A 23,311-nucleotide genomic window follows, 5' to 3' on the forward strand; every position below is an offset into this window, starting at 1 on the left:
AGTCCCCTTCTGCCCTTCTCCCCCCGCCTTACCTGAGGTTCCGGCATGGGGCAGCCACATGCTCCCAGGCCAGAAGCCCCCACTGGGGCTGGGGGAGTGGGGCTAGGTGGGCCCTGCTGTTGTGGGAGTCCATCGGGCTTCCCCTGGGTCCTACTGCCCTTGGTTCCTGTCATTTTTTACAGGAACCAGGGGCAGATAAATATACATTTTCTAAAATTTTTAGGAGCCCCATGGGCTGGATAGAATGGCCTCATGGGCCATATCCAGCCCATGGGCCATATTTTGCACACCCCTGCTGTAGGGTGTATTGAAGATACATAATCTAGTGCTATTCTTTTCTAGGGGCACTTGCCAAAGCTCAGAAAAGGCATCCAAAGTAGATAAATATTTAGCTTCTGCCAGTTGCCAAAAATCTCTTCCTGGGTGCAATGGGAAAATGCTCCTTTTTCATGTACCTGTTCATTTGCTTAGAATACAGACACAATCTCACGAATCCATCTTTTTTTTCTATTATGACCAGAAAATGAACCCAAGCAGTTAGTTGCTCCACTTTTTCTGTTATGTTCATGTTAACTAATCTATCTGTTTCATTCTTCAGTTTCTCCCTTAGTACGAGGGGAACATTTTTGGAGCTTGTACGGTAGGAGCATTTGGTTCTCATAATTTTATCTTGTACTCAGCTGACAAGCTCACATACCTTGAAACAGATCACAAAACTCTTTTTCTATGCTCATGCTTTCTAGACCCTCAATGGCGCCCATTATGCTAATCAAACCTAGAAATCTACATGCTTGCAACCCAATAATTGGCACTAGCTGGGACTGATACAAGTTGCTTTTTTATTATATATTACCCTTGCATCTAACATGCAGTGCACAAACACCCTTGGTTGCAATCTTGTTCCCATTATATGCTCTAAGTCTCACTTTCTTATTCTCATAGTACATGGGTTTAATTTTCATTTTTTGAATAATGTATTCTTGTATTGCATTGTCCTGTGCCCCTGTATCTAATTTAAAAGTTACCATTAGTCCATTGGTGTTTAGGGTAACTATCTAATCCCCAGAAGAATGAACATCCTGCATTGTGCTAATGAGGAATTCTCTATTTTCCTCCTTGCACAGAAGATGCAAATGCTGTTTCTTGTGTGTTGCATCCTGCTCCTTTTTGCAAACTTTTGCAAAGTGATTGAATCTTTTGTTTTCTGACATTCAATAACATGATAAAAAGAGGAATAAGCTACAAAAAGTTATTATATCGAATACATGTAAAATTATGTAGCTGCTTTGTATCATTCCATTAATTGAACATGTGGCCAGGGGCACCTGTAGCTGGGAGCCACATCAACTGATCAGAGCTCCCAGCTGGGGGTGGGGTATGTGCAACCATGAGACTGGGAACTCCTAGCTAACACTGGCTCCCAGCTGCAGGAGCACATGCCTGGTGGCTGGAAACTCCATCAGCTGACAGAGCTTCCAGCCATGGGGACACTCCATGCACCCCCACAGCTGGAATATCACAGCTGACACGATTTGCTACCACAGGAGCTTGCTTCTTGCTAGTAAAGGGGGGTAAAGTAAAGCTAGTAAATGAAGAGCTATCTGAGTTTTGGCAGGCCCAGTCATTGCTGTCCTCAGTGGCAAATTGCTCCAAATGAGTCAGCTGTACTGTTTACATGGTGATTTTAATAACATTACCTAGAATGTTCAAATAAATTTATAATAACTGAGTATGACTTTGGAAAATTTGCCTTGCTTGACTGGAACCAACATTCTAAGTATGGCTGTTGGGAACTAAACCAGCTTGGCAGATAATATCTGTACATTCAATTTAGGTTAGTAAGAATTAATCATGCATGGCATTTGGGAAATGAACCAACTTGACTGAACTTTTAACTCTTGACAGATGTGGAACTGCTGGAATTGTTGATGATCATGGTGTCTATTAACTTCATAATAAGCAAAGTCAAACCATAATTTCAAAACAGGTTAAGTGAAACAGTTTCTCTAAATGTCAGGCGTATGATGTCTATTCCAAGTATGTGTTCTCATCTAACTTAATTTTTGTGAGATATAATGATAGTTATCTTTATTATTGTGGTTGTCCTTTTTCAGGCTACAAAACCAACTCTAGTTGTATAGGGCAAGTAACAGAATACACCTGTCACTTGCAAACTTAACCATTATTCAACACTAATGTAGTGAAACTGCAAGTACTACATGAAAGACATTTTCAGTAAGTAGAATGAATCTGGTTTAGTCTTTTTCTGTATATTTTAGACATTTAAATATTTCCAAAATCATGTTAACTCTTAAGCTGTATCAGTTTGGAACACCTGGAGCTTGAATTTCCAAAACTGTACATCATGGCAATTCTAAGGCTTTAACTCTGTATTTTAGGCATTGTTTAGCCCTGACAATGTTATTCATATGACTTAGCTTTACAACACTTCTTTATTTTTGAGTTTAATTAACCTTATTAATTTATGTATTTGTGTATTCAAATGATTTTCCTTTTCATGTTGTCACAGTGAAAACTGGCCCTGCTCCAAGTCCTGTAATTAGAAGCTTAAGATTTTCTATTTTGTGTAGAGCTTTTATTTAGCAACGGTTGATGTTCAGTGGTGAAGGTTATTCTTAACTATGCCACCAAGTTTTTGTACTAATTCTTCTTTGCAAGGTTAATGAGTATGAAAAATTTTGTAGGAAAACTTTAGAATGATTTATTAGAGAAATGTATGGTTCGTGAGAATTTTAAGCTCTAAAAATCTGGGGCATATCAGTAAACCTTGATGCTTTGGCACTGCAGGCCCCGTTTCAATCCCCAAGAGGAGTACAAGTGGATTTTACATATTGCATCTGATATGTTGACTCCAACTATGATAGGTCATTTTGTTGAAGCATCAAAGAAATTTCAATATGCTGCTGTTACAATATAATTGTTTATAGGACTTCCTATACAGAATTTGGCAAGAAAGCACAATGTTAAAGAAATTGTTCTCCATAAAGAATGTTGAAAGACTTGCTTTCTGAAAGCCATTGCAGGGGATCACTATTAAAATCAGTTCATGCATTCAATGTGGGAATCAAATATTATGGTATCACGCAAGAATGCTGTGGATTTGGGAGCTTTGCCTAAAATAGCATGCATTGCAAAAGATAATTCAAAATAAACTTTAAATGACCCGAATATGACAAAGTTCAATCCAAAAATAAAAGACTTTAGTATGTCTTTGGTTATTGGGAATGTGCCTTTTCTAGTCACTATGATGTATGTGAAACAGATAAAAACCGGCTATATCTCTCAGTATTTTATCATCTCCCCATAGATTAGCATCATGTGCAGACGTGACTATTTTTCATAATATTGCTTTGGTTGCCTTCTCTCTCTCTCCATACTTACTCTAGTAGTACTTTTCTATGCATGTTTCCCCACTTACAAAGGCTAGGAGTAGACAGTACACACAAATTGGTATAAGTGATTGGAAATTGGTTTAAACCTGTAACAGTACAGAAGTTCAGTGCACATAGAGAGGTTTAAAATAGCCAAAACCAGTTTAAGATAGGCTTGAATGTATGTAGAATTGGACTTAACTGATTTAGATTTAACTGATCTGTCAAACTTCTGTCCCAAATCCCTTTCCAACACAAGCTAGGCCTCAATTTTCCTGCATCCCAGCATGCATTTCAGTTCCTGTTAACCAAAACCTCTCACAGATCGGGCAGGCTAACCTCTGCCCCAGCTTGCCTGTTTCAGCCCAGGAGGGAAGCCCTGCCCCCAGCTGTCACAGAGCGGAGGCAGCCTCCCCATCCCCACTGGCAGTAGTAGAGGGGTGGGCAAGGGTGGGGAATGGACCCCCACCCTAGTCCCAGCTCTTCCCAGTTGGGATCTGCACAGCATGGGTGGTGGAGGACTGACAGGCAGGGGGAAGGGACTGGGATGCTTGGACCTTGGCAGACCTACACTATGGGAATGAAAGGCCTCACCTAGGGGTTTCTTTTCTCCCCCACCTCTTCTGCAGACCCCACCTGGTGTGCTGGGGTGGGGGTGCATTCCCCTCCCCACCTGCCTGCCCCCCCCACGGCTAACGGTCAGAAGGGCTGATGAGGGGGTGGAGCTGGGGTGATTGCAACCCAATGGAACCATGTGCAGGAAGCCCCTGCCTTGGGGGCTTTCCTTCCCATCTACTGTGCAGACCCCAGCTGGGGAACCAGAGTGGGGATCCATCTCCTCCAGGACCCACCTCCTCTGGCTGATGTATGGGGGACTGGCAAGGGGGTGGAACTAGGGAGATTGCTGCCTGACGCAGCTGGGAGGTGTGTGTGAATACCACCTTTGGGCAGTGCAGGCATCTGCCTGTCTTGGCCAAGCATGTGTATTCTGTTTGATAATGGTCCTATCTATCCAGCTTAGAGAAAACTGCATAGATTGATTCAATTGACCCTCAGACTTTTTGACTGTCCGTACTTAGCCATAGTGTCTTGGGAGAAGATGCCCCTAAGGTTTTGAATAATATCCTCTGAAATTCTGAGCCCTAATGAAGACTGACAACATAATACTGTGTTGATTAATGAGTTACATGATATTTGTACCCAGATCTGAATGGGAAAAGAGAGCTTGCCTATCTCTCTATATGCTCCTGCCAGTGTCCGTATTGCAACTGTTGAGAAAACAAGTTCTCATTGGCAGGCATTTCCTGGGTCTCCACATTTGGTAACTCTGTGGCAGCATTTAGGGATGTGGGTTCAGAGAGTAGTTTTCCTGGGTTTTAGAACTTTGTCTCATCACGTGTTACCCTTAAATTCAGAAGTTAATATCAAACATGCAATATGACATTCTGGAATTAGTCTATACTAAGAAAACCAGGAAAACAGGCAGGCCAGCAAAAAATTCACAGGGCTACCTATTAGGGTAATGCAAAGCAGGCCCTATTTGATTCAGATTCAACCTCAAGCAGGGACAGTGATTTGATTCGTTGATTCAGATCACTATCCCTGATTCGGCTCAACAGAATCTGGATCTGAAGATTCGATGCTGATTCAGAGAATCAGTGATTCAGACATAGACACAGCTTTAAAAGTTTTTTCTACATACCTCAAGGCTCATGATCACTGAGATGCTGGAGCACATGAAGCATCAAACAGGAGTGTGGGGGGGCCCTTCACATGCTCTGCGGCAAAACCAGAAGTGGACCAGAAGTACTTCTGGTCCACCTCCGGGTCTTCCGGGGAGCACGCTGCCCCCCACCCCCGTGCTTCCCTGGCTTGGTGATTGGGTGTGGGGGATCCCTGGGTGCCCCTACAGATCCAGGAGGCACCAGTTGATGAGCCTGGAGGTTGGGGGTGGGGCTTCTGTGCGTTCCCTGGTTCCCTGGAGGACCCAGAAGTGGACCGGAAATGCTTCCGGTCCACTTCTGGGACTGCTGCTGAGTGCGCTGGGGAGCCCTCCATGCTCCTGTGAGATACTCCATGCACCCTAGCATTGCAGCATTCACAAGCCCCTGCCACCTAAAGGTATGTAGAAAAAACATTTAAAGCTGTGTCTATCTCTGAATCTTTCCGACTCTCTGCAAATTGATTTGGAGGGTTCTGATTCCATTTGGAGAGATTAAAGTATCCTCTGATTTGATTTGTATTTGGAGATTCAGCCACTGGAATGGGCCGAATCTCTGCCAAATTGAATCAAGGACCAAAGCTTCACACAGCCCTACTACCCATCTTTTTATTTTTTTTAATTACCTCTTTCCCAGCCCAGCGAGGAATCACTCCTCCTTTTTTATATCTTTCCAAACTCCCTGTGGCTCTTCTCCTGTAACTGCTGGTGCCTCTTGTTGATTCACATCTTCATCTGTCCAAATTCAAATAGGAGCAGCAAGGAACAAAGCTGTACAATTAGTCTTTGTCACCCTGACTTCACTGCTATTCACTCAGGAAGATGAGCTGATGGACAGTGCTTGCCAATATATGTAGTAGAATTAACTGCCAAAAGGTTTCAGTATGCCATATTGTACTGACTGATTTCATGCCCTGCAGTTAGAGGCAATGCATGGTGACACAAAATCTTAGAACTGTCTGGAGAACTGCAATCTGTATCAGCTAAATGTATATTTTAAAGAAGTAAAATAATGATTGTTTATCAGTTAGGAGGCTTTGAGTTTAGAGATCTTATTTTTGGAATTTCAACTCTTTCCTCCACATGTAAGTGGGGCAGAATAGTATACCATTTTTTCATTTTGTGAATACAGTATTAAGATGAAAGTTTCAATACATAGTGTAAAGGTCAAGGTATAAGCACTAGCCCTTATTTATTGACAGCATTTCTATTTTGTTTATATAGTAAGCCATTCACATTGCATATGAAAAGGGCAAAATGTGCATGATTTTGATCTGTTCTTAGCACATATAGTCTTCCTGAATCACCAATAACAGGATTTATAACATTGGTTTTGTTCTAAACATGTCAGTAATGTGAGTGTAGCCCACTGATCGTTCTAATTAGGTCTATTTGGTATAAGATTCAAAAGATATACCCATAATGACAAGTTATTTTAGCACGCTGTCACAATGCCATCTTTCAGAGACCGTGGGATTATATGTATATGTTTGTCTTTGGAATTTTAAAATATATTAAAGGTGGAAGCAAGAGTTGTGTTTCCCATTGGAAAGATATTGTTTTTCAAGTGTATAAAACTTCCAATTCTAGCCCTAATGGATATAAAGTTATCAGACCTTAGACATATTTATCTTGGGCTTCAAGCTGTATAAGTTTGTGGGGAAATTGTTACGTCTGAAGAAAAAGATATGCTTGGTTTGTTTTCTTTTTAGCAGCAGGTGTTTTAAATGTTAGAGTTCCAGTGGGGAAAGGTAGATAGAAAGCAGGTGATTTAGTAGAAATGCAGAATAAATGCAATTTATCGCATTGAACTGATTTTTTTCACATGGATATGACAGTCATGTATGTGGTGTACAGTTGTTTGTATATTTGCATAAGTCTCAAAAGCAGGAAAAAAGATAATAAGAAGGAACAGTCTTGGATTCTCTATACATTTTATACATATGTGTAAGTAATGTTTGTGTTTGTTGTGGATGTATACAAATCTTTAACATCTTGCATGTCCTCTGTTTACTATTCTATCCAAAATACACATGTAATCACATGGACAATTTTGTTGCTGTTTCCCAAGCTAACCTGGTGAGGTTACTTACACAGGATTTTTGACTATTTGGCAGAAATAGCATTGTCCCAGTAAAGATATAAGAAAGACAAGTTATGGAACTTTTCAATAAGTAAATTTTGGACCCTAATTTAAATATTTATTTTGTAACTATCTTTTTTGTTTTAGACAGTGATGTAAATTCCTATCAATAAAGAATAAAGTTAATGTTGCATTAATGTTTTTCATTAATGTTTAGTTATTTTTTATAATTTATTTCTAGTTCAAAATGAATCCAGTTTGTTTTTTCTGTTGTGCAGGAGTTTCTTATACATTTTGTGCATGTTGGCAATATTTCTTGGTACTCCTGGCAGCAATCCTCTGAAGCATGCCCTGCCAAACCATTCTTGCTCGACATACATCAGACCCAGAAATGAGGAGGTGGACCTGCCCTTACCGTGCTCCACCCCTCTCCACCTCTAACCCCCCCCCCCCCCCCCATCCCCCCACAAACCCCCCTACCCCCCCCCCCCCTGCATCCCCCAACAAGTTACTCTAAAGTAGAAGTGCCTGACCTGTGATATTCATGCCAGATGTAGCATGGACAGTCTCTCTGTGTGGTAGGTGCCAGACTGGGGTGGGACAGACAGTACAGCAGCAGATAAGGCAGGGAGAAGAAAGCAAAGCAGCAGATTGAGCTGGGAAAGGGACCAGAGTGGCACTCGAGGACTGTGCAAGGCTGTAACATGTAACAGGTGCTGGGCATGTCAGCAACTCTAAGAAGGGCGAAAGGCTCTGGAAGGAGCAGGACAGTTTGAATGGTAACATCTGTGAAGTTTGGGTGTGGTGTAAGGGTTGGTCAGAGCCATGTAATTAACTCTCAAGGCACTGAGTAGCGACACCTGAATGGCATCATAAGATCCCTGGGGCAGCCTCTCTTTCTAAGGATCTAATAGCAACAAGTTATGGCAGGTGGGATGAAAGGAAGCAAGCCTGAGAAGTGAGGGCACAGACAAGGCCAAGCAGCCACCATGGGTTGTCACAACTGCCCCTGGGACCAGCACCTGTTACAGTAGTTGCCCCCCAACCTCACCCCCCCCCCACTTCTCTAGAGATCTCTTTTGTTCTTGAGAGCAGTGGCAGGAGGTATTCTTTGGCATGTCTTCATGTCCTCATGAAGGCCTTTTGGTTGCAGTACGAGTGAATGAGCAGGGCATTTTCAAGATTGGTGTCCTCAGGAGTGCTGGAAAAGCAGTGTAGATATTTTATGAAGTGTTAAAGTATATAATTGAAATATGCTTCTTTCTCTCTTGATAATTTCCTCCTCCCCATTTCCTAACAGGTTGCTGAAAGAAATGAAAATATAATAGTTGGTTGATCTTGAGCATTTACATTCTGATTTTCAATTACAGCTCACTGCTGTAGATGCAGACGAAGGGCCAAATGGGCAGATCACATATGAAATCCTGGCTGGAGCTCAGGGAGACTTCATCATCAATGACCAAACAGGCCTTATCACCATTACCCCAGGAGTTGTACTGTCAGTGGGGCAATCATATGCTCTCACTGTCAGAGCATCTGATAATGCTCCTCCTTCAGAAAGAAGGTAATTCATTTAAAAACAAAATCTTTTAAACTTGTGTTTAAGAAAAGAGGCGCACACTTATTTTCAAAAATCTAAATCAAAGCAGATGCACAAGAAGATGTGGCTTCAATGTACCATATTAACTCAGATACAAGATGAGATTTTTTTCCCTCCAGTCAGCATGGTGGTGGGGGGGAAGCCCCTTGTCTTACATTCACATACAAGGAAACCTCAGAAAATATCATTATCTATTGTTAAATGATTGCCAAAAACAGCATGTAATCAGGACTGGAAACCAACTATGAAGTTGATTAAAATGTAGCCAAAATTGAACATGACTATAAAACACATGGCCCCTATTGGGCAAACATACTGATGGGAACCTACCACAAGGTTAGGTTAGTGCAGCCCATCTGAATAAGATATATGGTGGTGCTCATTGTGTGCAGCACCCCTCAGTGCTGTTTTTCAAGTCGTGGAGAGCCACTACACTGAATATGTTTAGAATTCTTCTTCATCCCTACAGCTGCATTAGATCTTTCTTTCCTATTTCCAATATTCCTATTTCTTCACTACCCTTAAATGTCTGGCAAGCATCACCCAACAGGAACCCAAACAGTTTACCCAGAATCTTTCTGTTGTCCCCTCTCTCAGCCTGTCGCATATGTCTAGTGTGGCCCATCCTCCATGAGGTGGAGCCAAACCAGGTTGCCTTGTGCCTCATCTACAGTTAAATTTTTGAAGGATTCCAGGACTCATGACAAGAACATGCAGTTCCAGTGATGACTAGGGGCCTAATTAGCATGCGGACGTTTTGTATATAGGGGGTGGGGGGGCGGAGGCAGGTAATTAGGAATACACACACATACTTAGCAGTGCTGAGTTGTGAGGTCACCATGGGAGGTCACACTGTTGATTCTGCTGGGGCACAGCCCAATGAACTATATGGTAAATCAAGAGCCTTTTGGCTTTAGGCTAATATCGTGCATCATTTGTACTATATATAAATAGTTACTAAAGAGCTACTTAAAATTGTGCTTATGGAGTATCTGAGCTAAAATTTGCAGTAGTTTCAAAGGAGATAAACTGCATCAGTTTTGGATGAACTAAGTCTATGGGTTCCCATAATAATTTCCCTATATGTAAATGATTACACCTATGTTTATTTAAAGGTAATTGTTTTCAAATTTGCCTCTAATGTCCACGTGCTCAGGAAGAGTAGGATCTGACAGTAAGAAGGAGGGAAAGCGTCTTCAGGGAGAAAAAGCTGGGGGGGTGGGGGCAAAGGTATAATTTTCCATATAAATAATCTAATTATTGGGAGTTACCTTATATTCAGGTTTGTCTTATATTTGAGTAAATATGGTATTTTGTTTTGTGCAGTGAACCCATTTTGGTTCTTTTGATAAGTATGATATTAGAAATTAGTGTAATGCATTCATTTTTATCCCTTATTTACATGTTGTCTGTAGCACAGGCTTTTCCTTCTTTAGGTCACTTGGAATGTTTTTGTTGTTGTTTTTCTTTTGTTCTTTTAAATACATGATTACATATTCAGTTTTATCTGTGTATTTTTTTCATGCAATTAATTGAAATTGAGAGAGTAGATGGAATAAAACAAATAAAGAAGGATATAGGTGTTAGTGGCTCTTTACAAGGGTTGCTCTGATGCAGAAATGATTAATAACAGACTGATCCTGTTCTTGAGACAGCCTTCTGTCCAGGTGACAAAGAATTATGGCATGATGTTCTTTCAGAGTTGGCACATTTTGGAATATAAATAGCAAGCTGTGCAAATAGTAAAGTGTATTCCACTAAAATCTAAATTCAAACCTGCTGTACTATCAGTTTGCTCTGTTTGGATTTTAGCAGGGCTTTCACTACTTTAATTATATCTAGTTTTGCTTCCCTCCTTTTGTTTCTTAGTTTCTTTGTACAGGCAAAACATGTTATTCTTTCACTACCATGTAGAGAAATACAATAAGATGGCTGAGATGACACGTTCTGGCTGCAGTGCCTTGTTGCACTGATAATGTGACAAGTTCATTTCATTGACGGCAATGGGGAAATGGTAGCCTCATTTAATGGCACCTCTGTAATGCTTTTCAGATCCATAAAGAGGGAATTCAATAGAGGAGGAAAGGGTCATCATATAAGGTAGAATGTAAATGGATTCCCCACCTCCCTCACTACAGACATCTCAAATCCCAGTTGTCTTGTCAGATGTATGAGAAATTAGCACACCATGATGGCTAAATTATGCAGAAACATTTGCTATTACTGTTTCATTATTATATTTTAATTTTATTCTAATCCATTCAGGTTCTGAAAACATGTATTCTTACCATTATTTTAACCTTTCCTTCCCTCTTATAATTTGTTTTCACTGTTAGTAAGTCCAAATGTTAATAGGTCCCTGAAGAAATTCTTTTTCTGTTATATAGCTGGGGATGAATTCTGTTCTATTGCAGAGGCTGTTTATTACTGACCACGTGAAAAGTAAAAACAGTTCCCATTTCTTGTGGTTCCTTGCAGCCTGCTTCATTTTTTTTGTTCTGAATCTACAACAAAAATATTTTTACATAAATGTTAGCAGCTTAATGGGAAATCATGCTCTAACCAAGATTTGCAGAAGTGATTTGAGGTGCCTCAATTTACGTGTGTCCATCACGAGACATAAAAAAAGAGATTGACTTTTCAGAGCATGAATGTTAGCACTGTATGTGAATGAGGGCCCCTCTACATGTGTAGGTAAAGTCATGATGGGATCTAATGCATGATCCACACAGTTGTGCCTCCTGCCGCACTCAGGCTCCTTCCCAAGTCTGGGAAACTGCAGCTGCCTTGATCTCCCAGCTGCAGGGGTGCATCCAATCAGTTGATGGGCCTCCCAGCCGCATAATATCTGTAGAGTTATTAGTCATTTGAAAATCTTGTCCACTCTGTGAATATCCATTCTAAAGGACAGGCAGATGGCAGGCAATCATAGAAGTATCGTGGGAATGATTTTGCTAACTCAGAATCAAGTTACTCATGCATACTAAGGAAGTTATTGGCTGTACCCAATAGAATCTTTAGATAAATATCTTAATTTCTACAAATGATAATTCCACGGTTGCTTCAATAGGTAACAATCCTGTTTTCTTGCACTACATTACATACTTTGAGTATGTTGCAATAAGTACTGCTTCATGTATTTGAGGAATAAGCTAAGGAATAACTAACTTATTATGGGGTACTGTCATGGCTACATTCTTTTCTCAGTAAGTATGAGGTGATATGCATAAAACAGGATATACATTACTTAGGGTACAATGCAATATTGAACTGTGCATGGATTCTCTCTTTGTTTTTATGTAGCCTAAACATAACTGTAAGGGAGATGGTGCGGGGGGTGGGAATCTTTTTAGATCAGGGTTTAAATTTAATTTTTGCAAACTTCCCTGAGAATCTAGTAGTAAAATCACTTAGGATCTGGAAAACCTATATGCCCTTAATGATCGGGACCTTAATTTTTTGCACAATAACACAAAAAATGAAGAAGATTTTATCTGTGGGATGTGTACAATTCCACGCGCATGGTTTATCACACATTCTTAATGCCATCATTCAAATAACGATTCTCTCAATTCTTGCTGTCGAAATTTCAGACAGAATGCTATCACGTGTATAAAACATTATTATACATTTTATCTGAAAGGAAATGATTCGCAGTATAAATGAGAACATAGTAAAAATCAGAACAATTAGGGTCAGAATAGTAATGTTGTGTATAATACATTTGATTATTATAAAGCCAGTTACAGATTTTAGTAGACTGGGAATCATTGGGGGGGGAGCACAGACCTCCAGTACACCCTCTTTCACTTGTATAATAAAGCAAAGAGACACTAACCTAGATATCAAAGGGAAATGTGACTCTGGGAGCTTTTCCTAATTTCCTGAGGAAGCTTACCAGAACCTCTTTGCTCAAATCTAGGAATTATGTCCTTTACTGACTGGCTTGTGTATTTTTTTTTTCCTTTATGAGCCCTGACCATGGAAGAGATGAAGAACATTAAAACTATTTATTTTTAAAAGTAATCTTATATTGAGATCTCTTTTAAACATTTTAACTATCAGGGATACAAACTGTTATATAATGCTGATAACTGACTTATAATGCTATAAATGACATATAATTCTGATTTTTACATAACTCTAATGACTCCAGTAAACAGAAAATCTTAAAAAAGGAACAATCCTGTTAATGCTTTTGAAAGATTTTTAGCTGATTTGATTCCATGGTGAAAGGCCAGAGATGAATTCCTGTTTCCATTGAAATTAGTAGCATAGGTACAAAGTTTCTTCCTTGAAAATCACTGAGAAGTTTGACAGATTTTTCCTGTAGTTAGCATGGGGTATTTTATGATCACTATAAATGGAAAACATAAAAAATAAAGGTTGGAGTGTAACCAATAACCTGTACCAATAGATGTTCCAATTATACCGTTGGTCCAGTAAAAGATAGCCCAAAGAATGCTTGCTTCTCCTACAGTTTGTGAACCATTATTGCTAAAACACTCCAAACCTACATAAAAAGTAAAGCAACCCTTTACTTGCACTGGGTAAAAGCTTAATTAAAAAATGATATAGCTTGTAAATGGTGGAGAAAAAATATAAAAGAAAGCAAGAAATGACTCTTTTCCTCTTTGTAAATCTGTATTTAAATTAGCTGAATTTTATATAATATTTTGGAATAGCACTTCAAATAATGTATTTGTAATTCATTTATAAGCAGATGGTAAAGTATTGTAAGCAGTATTATTAAGATATCTATTAGTAGCCAGTGTTAATATGATACAGGAATAGTAAAATATATATCATTATGTTAACAAAGGACAAACACTTTATGATAGAACTTTTCAGCTTTTAGCTATTTATGTCACAGTTGAGCAGGCTTTTATGAGCAATGTCTAGTGAAAAGGAAGGAAATTTGTAATACCTAAGAAATTATATATAGAAATTATATATAGTTTTTATTGTGTTTTCTGTCCTATTCAACTTAAATTGTAAAATAATTTAATTTAGTGATCAGAATGACCACATGAAGTGCATTAATCTTCTCAGAATATCTTTTCATAACATCCTTGAAATGAGTACTAAAAGTAAAGGTATTTCCTCTTTGAATGGGGCATGCCATGATGAAATATATCCTCAGATACAAATTGGTTAATATGCATTAACCTGTGTAGTTGTACATGCATTCTTGCATTAATTGAAATGGAGACAGTAAGCAAGGGAGGCATAACATGTACAGAATGCACCCTGGGACAATCCTCTCTCAACTTTCTTCTGCCAACTTCCTCTCCTCCCACCCTTTACCTTCTTGCTTTGCAGTGACAAGGAGCAAGATCAAACAGCAGCATTACCAGGGTGTGTCATAAAGTGGAAAGTATTTTAGGAATTTAGTTCTCTAGAGCAGCAGTGGAGTTTGCAGTTGCTAGAAGGGAAATTTATCCCCAATTTTGCTGCTGAAGCCAGTGTTGAGAAAACAACAACAAAAAATACTGATTTTGGCAAAAAGATAGGGTGAATTTTCCTTCCAGCAATGGTGAACTGAACTGATGTTCTACAAAACTGTAATTCCAGAATGCCTTGCTCTCCTTGATGCACACTGCCAATCCTGCTGCTTTGTGCAGCCAGAACATCCAAGTGGAGCAGGTGGTTGGGAGGTTAAGGCATCTCCTTCCCATTTTCCTAGCATAGAGGTGGGCAAAATACAGCCAGTTAGGCAGGTGACTGGATCAGCTCATGGCTGCACCCATGGTGCTCTACATGTGGCCAAGACCTGCTTGCTTTGGTCAGGGCAGCCTGCACCAGGCTCCTGCCCAGCACTGGCCAGCATGCAGAGCTTCCGGCAGGGCTGTTCCTGGTGTGGCTACAGCTAGTTGGGCATTACTCTGCTCCTCTGCCTTCAGCTGCGGCTCCTGATCCTGCTCTTGCCTGTATTATGCTGTGACTCTCTGGGTGTTTGGGAAGCTCCAGCTAGATGGCTCCCACTCCAGCATGTGGGGCTCTGACTCCCAGGAAGGTGCCTGGGAGCTGAAGTCAGAGTCCCAAATGCTGGGGCAGAAGCTAGAGCTGGAGCTGCCCTCCTGCCCACCAGAAATGGCGTGGTGCAACAGGAGCTGCAACTGGAGGCAGGGGAGCAGAGCAGCACCCAGCTGGCTCTAGCCACATTGGGAACAGCCCCATTGGAAACTGCTCCTACCATGCTGCATGAGGTTGCTCTGGGTGGGCAGCTTCAGCCAGGTGGCTCTTGGCTCAGGGCTCTGGCTTCAGCTCCTGGCCACCCTCCCACCAGAGTGGCATGACAGGGGCAAAATCAGGAGCAGGAGCCACTGCTGGAGGCAGGGGAGGCAGAGCAGCTCCTGGCCAGCTGCAGCCACACCAGGAACAGCCCCATTGGAAGCTGCTTGGTGCAGCATGACAGAGGCAAGAGCAGAAACTGCCACTAGGGCAGTAGGAACAGGATGAAGCTGAGCTGTGGGCACCAGCAAGAGCATGCCATAGTCTGCCCAATGTGCCAGCAGGTGGGGCTATACCACCCAGGTGAACTCTGCTGCATGCACCCTCTGCCCCCCACCCCCTTTGCCCTCAGCAGGCTCCCAGGACCTAGTACTTAGGCACTTCCCTCCCCACACACATACACATGCACATGCCCCCACAACCACGCCCCCGCCACACACACACATCCTAGCCAGAGGAGCTGCCACTGCCCTGCAACCCAGTCCCATGATCCCAGCCTCAGCCACTCCTCCCGAATAGTGCTCCACACCTACCTGCAGTCCCATAGGGAGTTTTGGTGAGTAGTTGCAGCAGAGGGGTGGATGCAGATCTGGCCTGTGACAGCTTATCAAAATTCCCCTTGTAGGTCTCAGACCCAAATAATTGCCCACCCCTGTCCTTGCACCTCTTCCCTTAGGCAGTGCCCAGAACATATGCCCTACCTACCGTCCCCATGTTATGCTGCTGGTGACCAGAGCATCTACATTAGCTCAGAGGGCAAACAATTTCCATGTAGCTTCAAAGTGATGAGGAAGGAGGAGCTTCCCACCATATGAATGGCTATTCAGGGTCTGTTCTCAAAAACACTCCTATACATCATGCGTCTTGGGCTCAAGGAATGCAAGGCCAAGGTGCAAACTGGGCCACGTTCTCTCCAGTGCTTCTCCTAGAATGATGGGAGATTTGCTTTGCCTCACACTTGCACTATTGGTAGCATTAAAGTCACACTCTTGCCATATACATATGTGAACTGTTTTAGATGCAGAATTGCTCAAACTTTGATAAAGTGGATCTCTCTCTCTCTTGATCTTGGTTCTAAAGCTTTGTTTTATTACAGAAAAGTCACATTTTCATCTTTTCACATGGTATATAGTACATGCACTGCAATTGTTTACAGTGTAGAAGACTCTTTATCCTTTCATTATGCTGAAATATTTTTCCCAACAGCTTGCATAGCCCCTGACTAAACTTATAAAATAAATGGCTAGAAGTGGAGAGCACTAAAGTATGTCAGTAAATGGTCTGAGGATAGTAAAACATTAGGAATAAACTATTATACTGAAATCTTCTAGGTTACAGGCTGGAAGTATTTTATTCCTATGCTTTTATCTTAGAGTTAAAGAAAATTTGCTGAATATGAAAAGCCAAGTGTAATGAGCAAAAAAAAATCCATATTTTAAACCGAGTTTGGTTTAAGTTAGTTGGGTGTTATTAAGACATAGGAAAAGAAGATACAGAGCCAAAGTAATTTCATTCTCAGTACTTGTAAGCATGCACACTAAAAGCTAAAAAGGTATTTACATATGCATATAAAATAGAGGTAATAGAACTCATAAGAAGTCATTTGCATATGTAAACAACGATTGCATGTGCTACAATGGGTTCTTATCAGCTTATTTATCATACTCATTTTTTAACATTTAGCTCTGGTAAATTTTTCAAATCCAATAATCCTGATTTGTAGCATTAGTTTAAATAATGCATTTATGGAAAATCAGTGGAAAAGTAGTGATGTTTAAAATATCACTGCTACCTAACAAGGAAATTCAGTTCAAAATTATTCCTTTTTAAAAATCCAGCTATTGCTTAATTGACTCAGATCCCTTTACACCTACTGTGTCAATAATCTTCAGGTTTGAGCTTCTTAAACACTTATCACAATGACAGGTGTTAACTGCTCTCATTTATGTCTGTACCCTAAAGTTCAGTGGAAATTTTGTATTTGTTTTTAGACTATGATTAAAAGCAAATAAGCATCAAACTTCTGTTTGGTGATTGTTTTCACTAAAATGTCACCTCTTCAGGGTAAAGGTGAAAATGAGTTTTGCAGCCAACCAAAGACAGCATTTTATGAAAAGCTTGATAAACATGTTGTCCCTGCCCATGTGTGGGGAAGTAAGACTCCAACTCTCAACACCACTACCTCTTCCCCCTTCCAACCCTTCAGCCTCCCAGGGCACCCCAAATTCTAGTATACTATAGAACTAGTATGAAGAAAAAGAAACTAGAAGCTTTACTAATATACTAAGGGACATAGGGCTATAGGATTCAGTTTAAGATTGAAGTGAGAGCATGTATAACTTTATTGGAATTAGTTAAAAACTGTCTGCAAGGCTGTGAAATAGGAGCTATGTTACCAGGAATAGGCAACAGACAGCAGAATTTTGAAAAAGAAATGTGAGCTGGATTAGTGGAACATCAAGACTGTTAAAAGGAGAGTGGGTCATTAACACTTTGTGAAATTAAAAGTTTGGAAGGAATCAGGTAGATGTTAATGAAGTGTGAAATCAGTTGATGCTTTCACTGCTTCCTGAATATAAATGGCACTGCCACTGCCAGGCAGTTGGTTTTAAACTTTGAAATGAGCAGGAATCAAAGGGAGGTGCAAGCACACCACCCCTGATTCACCTCTGTTTACATTCCATAGTAAATGTAAAAGTAAAGTACAGCACCAAACAAGTACTAAATCAGAATCCTGTGTAGCTAATTATCAAAATATTAATGACTGAAGTTCTGTTATAGTATTTAATTAAATGTAGTTTCAGTTAACACAAAAGCTATTTCAAATTAACTTTAAATGCATGCATCTGATTAGTTTGGGTAGCAATGTTTTAAATATTAATGGTCTATTAATGATTCTTATCACAGTAATAGGACAGGACAGCTATTAATGTCTTGTACAACATTAATGGCACAATAGAATTTTTCTTCTAGAAATGTTGGGCATCTCTGTTGTCATGGTACTTTCCTTTAATGCTAAAGATAAAGAAAAATTAAACTCTGACAAGCAATTTATGCAGAAGAGGAACTTGTTACAAGTGAGTGATGCACAATAGGTCTGTGCGAAGCAGCTAGTATTTGCTTCAGATTTGGATTCAGCAGTGATTTGTTTCAGTGATTGGAATCACTGTCCTGAATCGATTTGGCTGAACTGACAGAATCTCCAAATCAAACAGGCCCCACCCCCCACCTCCTCTCCCAGTCCCATCAATGGCTGCCCCACCCAGCCCCAGCATCCTGGCTCTTAAAAAAAAGAAAAGAAAAAAGCCCTGAACTCACCGGATCCTGCCAGGGAGGAGGGTGATCCCCACTGCCTCCCCCAGTGCCCTGTGCTACATGAGGAGCTCTGCCACAAGCCCCCATCCCCCGCTCATTCTCCCAGTCCCATCAATGACTGCCCCACCTGGCCCCAGTGTCCTGGCAATTAAAAAAACAAAAAAGGCTGCGCTCACCAGCTGTTGCCAGGTGGGGGGGGGCAGTCCCCGCTGCCCCACACTGCCCCGTGCTGTGTGAGGGGCTCTGCCATGCCCCCTCCCAGAATCCCTGATGGTCACTACAGCATCTTTTGACTGTAGGGCCTTTTTATTATTATTATTATTATTATTTTATTATTACAGTAGATGCTGTACAGAAGACACTGCCTGATCTGAAGATTCCATAATCTAATTTTTAAAAAGCCAGTACGCTGGGGCTAGGTGGGGCAGCCATTGGCAGGGCTGGGGTAGGGGGGGCACTCAGGGGGGCTTAAGGAGCAGACAGTGGATGGGGACTGGTGGGCATCCCCCCATGGTGCCTTTCCCCCTCTTCCAGCCCCCCCCCACCCCCTACTTATCGTCACGGAGTCTGGGTCCAGCTCCCTGCATCAGCGAGTGGAGACTGTCCAAATCTTCAAAGCTCTCCAAATCTTTTCCAAACAGATTTGGAGAGCATCACATTGATTCGGACCTTTGTATTGGTCTCCTGATTCGATTCAGATTCAGAGATTCAACTGCTGAATCAGGCCGAATCTCCTCTGAATCAAATCAGCACCTGAAGCTATGCATAGCCATAATTAACAATACTTTACTTCTTTGGAGACAGTTTAGAAGTGAGCTGCACCAACACTATCCAGCTGTCAGCCCATGGTCTGCATTAATCTGCAACTCTCAGATTCCCCCTGACTCCATTCCCTTCACTGTTGTGGCTGCTGCTGCATCCAGGAACTCCAGGCTCTCCCACCATTCTCCCTCCAGGGGGAAGGGGGAAAAAATGTTATTTCACAACATGTCCAGGCGAGCAAGCTGCACAGTGCAGTGGGGGAAGCCTCAGGCAAGAAGGTGCACTGAGGCTGCTGTCCTGCAACATATGTAGTATAGCAGTGGTGGGACAACTACTCACAGGGTGCTGGGGGAGCCTGCATGTTGGGGGCCAGAGACTGCACCCGTGGACCCTGATGCTGTTGCCCCTGCGGTGTGTAGGCTTTTAAGAAATTGGACAGCCCTGAGCTAGACTTTTAGCCTCATTGAGGTGTAAGACAACGGTGCTTCTAAGCTGCCTAATCTTCTCCTGGGGCTGCTCAGGCTATTTTAACTCTCACTGTAACTTTGGAGCAGTTTCACTTGAGTGTGTCTATATTACAGTTCTTGCTGAAACTGAAGCTCATGTATCCATGCCAAAGCTAGCTTTAGGCAAGTTAGCTTGGGTACTGCAGGTAGTATAAGCTTCGATGACAGTGTTCACCATGACCGGAGTCATGGTAATAGTCCAAGTCTTTACTCTGCTGTGGAGTACTATGTATTCCAGACTTTCTTCAACACTCCCTACATTTTGTCCCCCAAAGAACAAAGCTGACTTTAGAGCAGATAAAGATGAGATATGAGATAAGCATGAGTAAAATATCAGAACTTGGCACCTTGTTAGAAAAGGTATTATTTTGCTCAAGTGCTTTTGCTTTTTATTGGCAAAGTACCTTTCTTGTGCAACTTTTAAAAATTCATTTATATTTCATTATGTTGAAATGAAAGTGTGAATAATTTCTGAGGTAATGTGCAGGGAAGTGTATTTTGAAGGGTTTGAAATAGGGGAGGAACTTGTTGTAATCTACAGGAATAGGACAGCATATAAATGTAGAAATTTGAAGTTGCATTGCCATTGATTTTGATTTGTTTTTTTCTTTTTCTGTCCCTTCAGGAGTTCCATCACTACTGTTTACATTGAGGTACTTCCTCCAAACAATCAGAGCCCTCCCCGCTTTCCCCAGCAGATGTACAGTCTTGAAGTCAGTGAAGCCATGAGAATTGGTGCCATTTTGTTAAATCTGCAGGTACAGAACACTTCACTGTAAGCCTCTATGAAGCTACTTCTGCTTACTTACATGACACATAGGGTCTAGTCATCCTATCATAGAGGTCAAGGCCAATTTTATACTCAGTTCTGTATCAAAAGGCTTGTTTTTGGCATAGTGAAAAAGAAAAAAGCTAACTTGACATTTTCAGAGCCTTCCAGATCTGTCTTCAAAACTTTCATGTGGTTTTCATCAGTCATTTACTGAGCAGTATGACAAGGAATAGATGATTTTTAAACTTTATAGTGAATGAGCTGCTTGAGGGAATGAAGTGTGTAGTCAACATGCATGCATGAATCCCTGAGCTTGAAGGGTCTGTATTTACTTAGAGGCAGAGTACAGGATGTGGTAATGCAAGCTTTCTTGTATTTTTCTGCCAGTCTTTGACTTAATTTAAAATGTGACAGAGCAATTTTAGTTCACTTTCCATTTATCCTTTCCTTATGTTCTGAGACTGCCAAAAACATTCCTAATTATGATTATGGTAGTTACTAACTGTGAAGCCCCCTAAAACCAACAACACACACACACATGTGGGCGGGTATACATATGTACATATATTAGGGCTGTGCAAACTTTGGTCACTGATTTGATTTGGCCTAATTCAGTGGCCAAATCTCCAAATCTGAATTGAATCTGGAAACCCTTTAATCTCTCTGAATTAAATCGGAACCCTCCGAATTGATTCAGAGAGGTTTGGAAAGAGTCGATGATTTGAACATAGAAATAGCTTTAAATGTTTTTTTCTATATACCTCAAGGTGCCAGGTGGCTCAGGAACACTGAGATGGTGGGGCAGATGGAACGTCCCACAGGAGCGTGGGGGGATCCCCAGCGCATTCAGCAGTGGGCCCAGAAGTGAACCAGAAGCACTTCCAGTCCACTTCTGGGTCTGCTGGGGAGCATATTGCCCGCCCCCGGCTCAGTAACTGGTGCCTCCTGGGTCCGGGGGGGGGGCACCCAGGACCCCCCCATGGCCAATTGCTGAGTTGGGAGGGCATGGGGAGGGTCCTCTGTGTGCTTGTCGGTGGACCCGGAAGTAGACCAGAAGTGCATCGGGTCCACTTCTGGGTTCACTGCCAAGCATGCGGGTGCCCCCCCCCCACTCTCCTGTGGGATCCTCCATCCACCCCACAGTCGCAGTGTTTATGAGCCATTCCTGGTACCTTGAGGTATATAGAAAAAAACATTTAAAACTGTGCCTATGGCCCTAGCGCTGACAGTCCAAATCAGTATCAAATCTTCAGATTGGGATTCAGCCTAATCAAATTGGGACAGTGATCCGATTCAATGAATTGAATCACTGTTCCCGATTCAGGCCAAATCTGAATTGAAAACAGCCTGTTTCTCACACCCCTAATGTGTGTGTGTGTGTGTGTGTGGTATTCAGCTTTGTGTAGTATAATAATCAAGACTGAAGCTTGATTTGAACCAGTGAACCAAAATAATAACATTCAGGTTCCTGTTTACAGTCTTCTGAAGGTTTATACTTCAGAACTTATTATAACCAGAATGAACATGTTTGGGGGTTTTGGGGCTGTTGTGGTTTTTTTCATTGTAATGGAAGGCTGAGAATCTTCCCCTTTGGTCGTTTAATATACCAGTTCCTGCTACTGAGAACTCATGGCAGGTTGGTCCTTTAAACTGTCACTGGTGAAAGAATCTATTTGCCTCATTGGCATACAACTTAGGGAGGGGGGAATAAAGGGGAGAAGGAAATGTGTGTGCATGTAGGTGTGTGTGAAACAGCTATTTTTTATTAGGGCTGAACAGAAATTGGGAATAGAGGTGATGGATTAGTATGAAGAGTGCAGTTTGTTAAAAAAGTATAGTGTTGGAAAGAACTTCAGGGGACATCTAATCTAACTCCCACATGTGCATCTTTTATATGCCCCTCAAATTTCTTATCTGTTTCAAAATTTATTATGTAATATTCAGCATTTTGTGTGTGTGTGTGTGTGTGTGTGTGTTTGATATATGTCACACACACACGGAACCAGAGGGTGTGCAGTGGGGTAGATTTCATAGACATTAGCCTGGAAGGGATCTCTTAAAATCATCAGGTCCAGCCCCCTGCCCAAGGGGCAGCAAGTCAGCTAGGGTCAAAGGGTCCCAGAAAGATAAACATCCAAATGTTTCAAGAAAGTGTCCAGAGTAGGTGCTTGCACCAGCTGTGGGGGGAGTTTGTTCAAGGCCTTGGGGGATCAGACAATAAAAAGTTTTTCCTTAAATCCAGCCTAAAACATTCTTGCAGGAGTTTTTGACCGTTTAACCTTGTCATCCCCTGGAGTACTCTGGTTAACAGGTGTTCCCCCAGATCCTGATGCACACACCTTGTATACCTATAGGCTGCCACCAAGTCACCCCTGAGCCTCTGCTTCTCTAGGCCAAAGAGTCCCATAGCTCACAGCCTCTCTTTATAAGGCCTGTTCTCATGCCCTCTGATCATGTGCTCTGGGGATCTGATCTCTACTTCGGATTCTTTCAAGCTTCTCCACGTCCTTCCTAAATTGTGGAACCCAGAATTGGATGCAGTACTCCAGCTGCAGCCTCACCAAGGCTGAGTACAGAGGGAGGATGACAGCTTGGGTCTTGCTCAAGATGCGTCAGTTGATGCAAGTCAGAGTTTTATTCACTTTTCCAGCTGCAGTACTGCCTTGGTGGCTCATATTCATCTTGTGGTCAATCATGACCCCCAAGTCTCTTTCGGTCGTTGTGGTAGCAAGCACAGCATTGCCAAGTCTATAAGTGTGATGAGGGTTTTTATTCCTGAGGTGGAGCACCTTGCATTTCTCCATATTGAATGCCATCAGTTTTTCAGCCACCCATCTTGCAAGCCTATCAAGATTGGCCTGGATCACCAACCTATCCTTAAGTATGGAGACTATTTCCCAAAGTTTTTTGTTGTCAGTGAACTTGGC

General features: G+C 41.7%; 1 protein-coding gene across 1 annotated transcript in view; it reads left to right on the forward strand.

Moving 5' to 3' along the window:
• PCDH15 (protocadherin related 15) overlaps positions 1-23,311 on the forward strand; it is a 922,022-nt gene that overhangs the window by 514,967 nt on the left and 383,744 nt on the right. The window contains exons 15-16 of the mRNA XM_025203355.1: positions 8,566-8,759; positions 20,238-20,370. Of these exons, the coding sequence (XP_025059140.1) occupies positions 8,566-8,759; positions 20,238-20,370 (327 nt within the window). The remainder of the gene's footprint in view (positions 1-8,565; positions 8,760-20,237; positions 20,371-23,311) is intronic.

Source organism: Alligator sinensis, unplaced genomic scaffold (assembly GCF_000455745.1).
Source record: "Alligator sinensis unplaced genomic scaffold, ASM45574v1 scaffold543_1, whole genome shotgun sequence".
In the NCBI taxonomy this organism is placed as follows: Eukaryota; Metazoa; Chordata; order Crocodylia; family Alligatoridae; genus Alligator; species Alligator sinensis.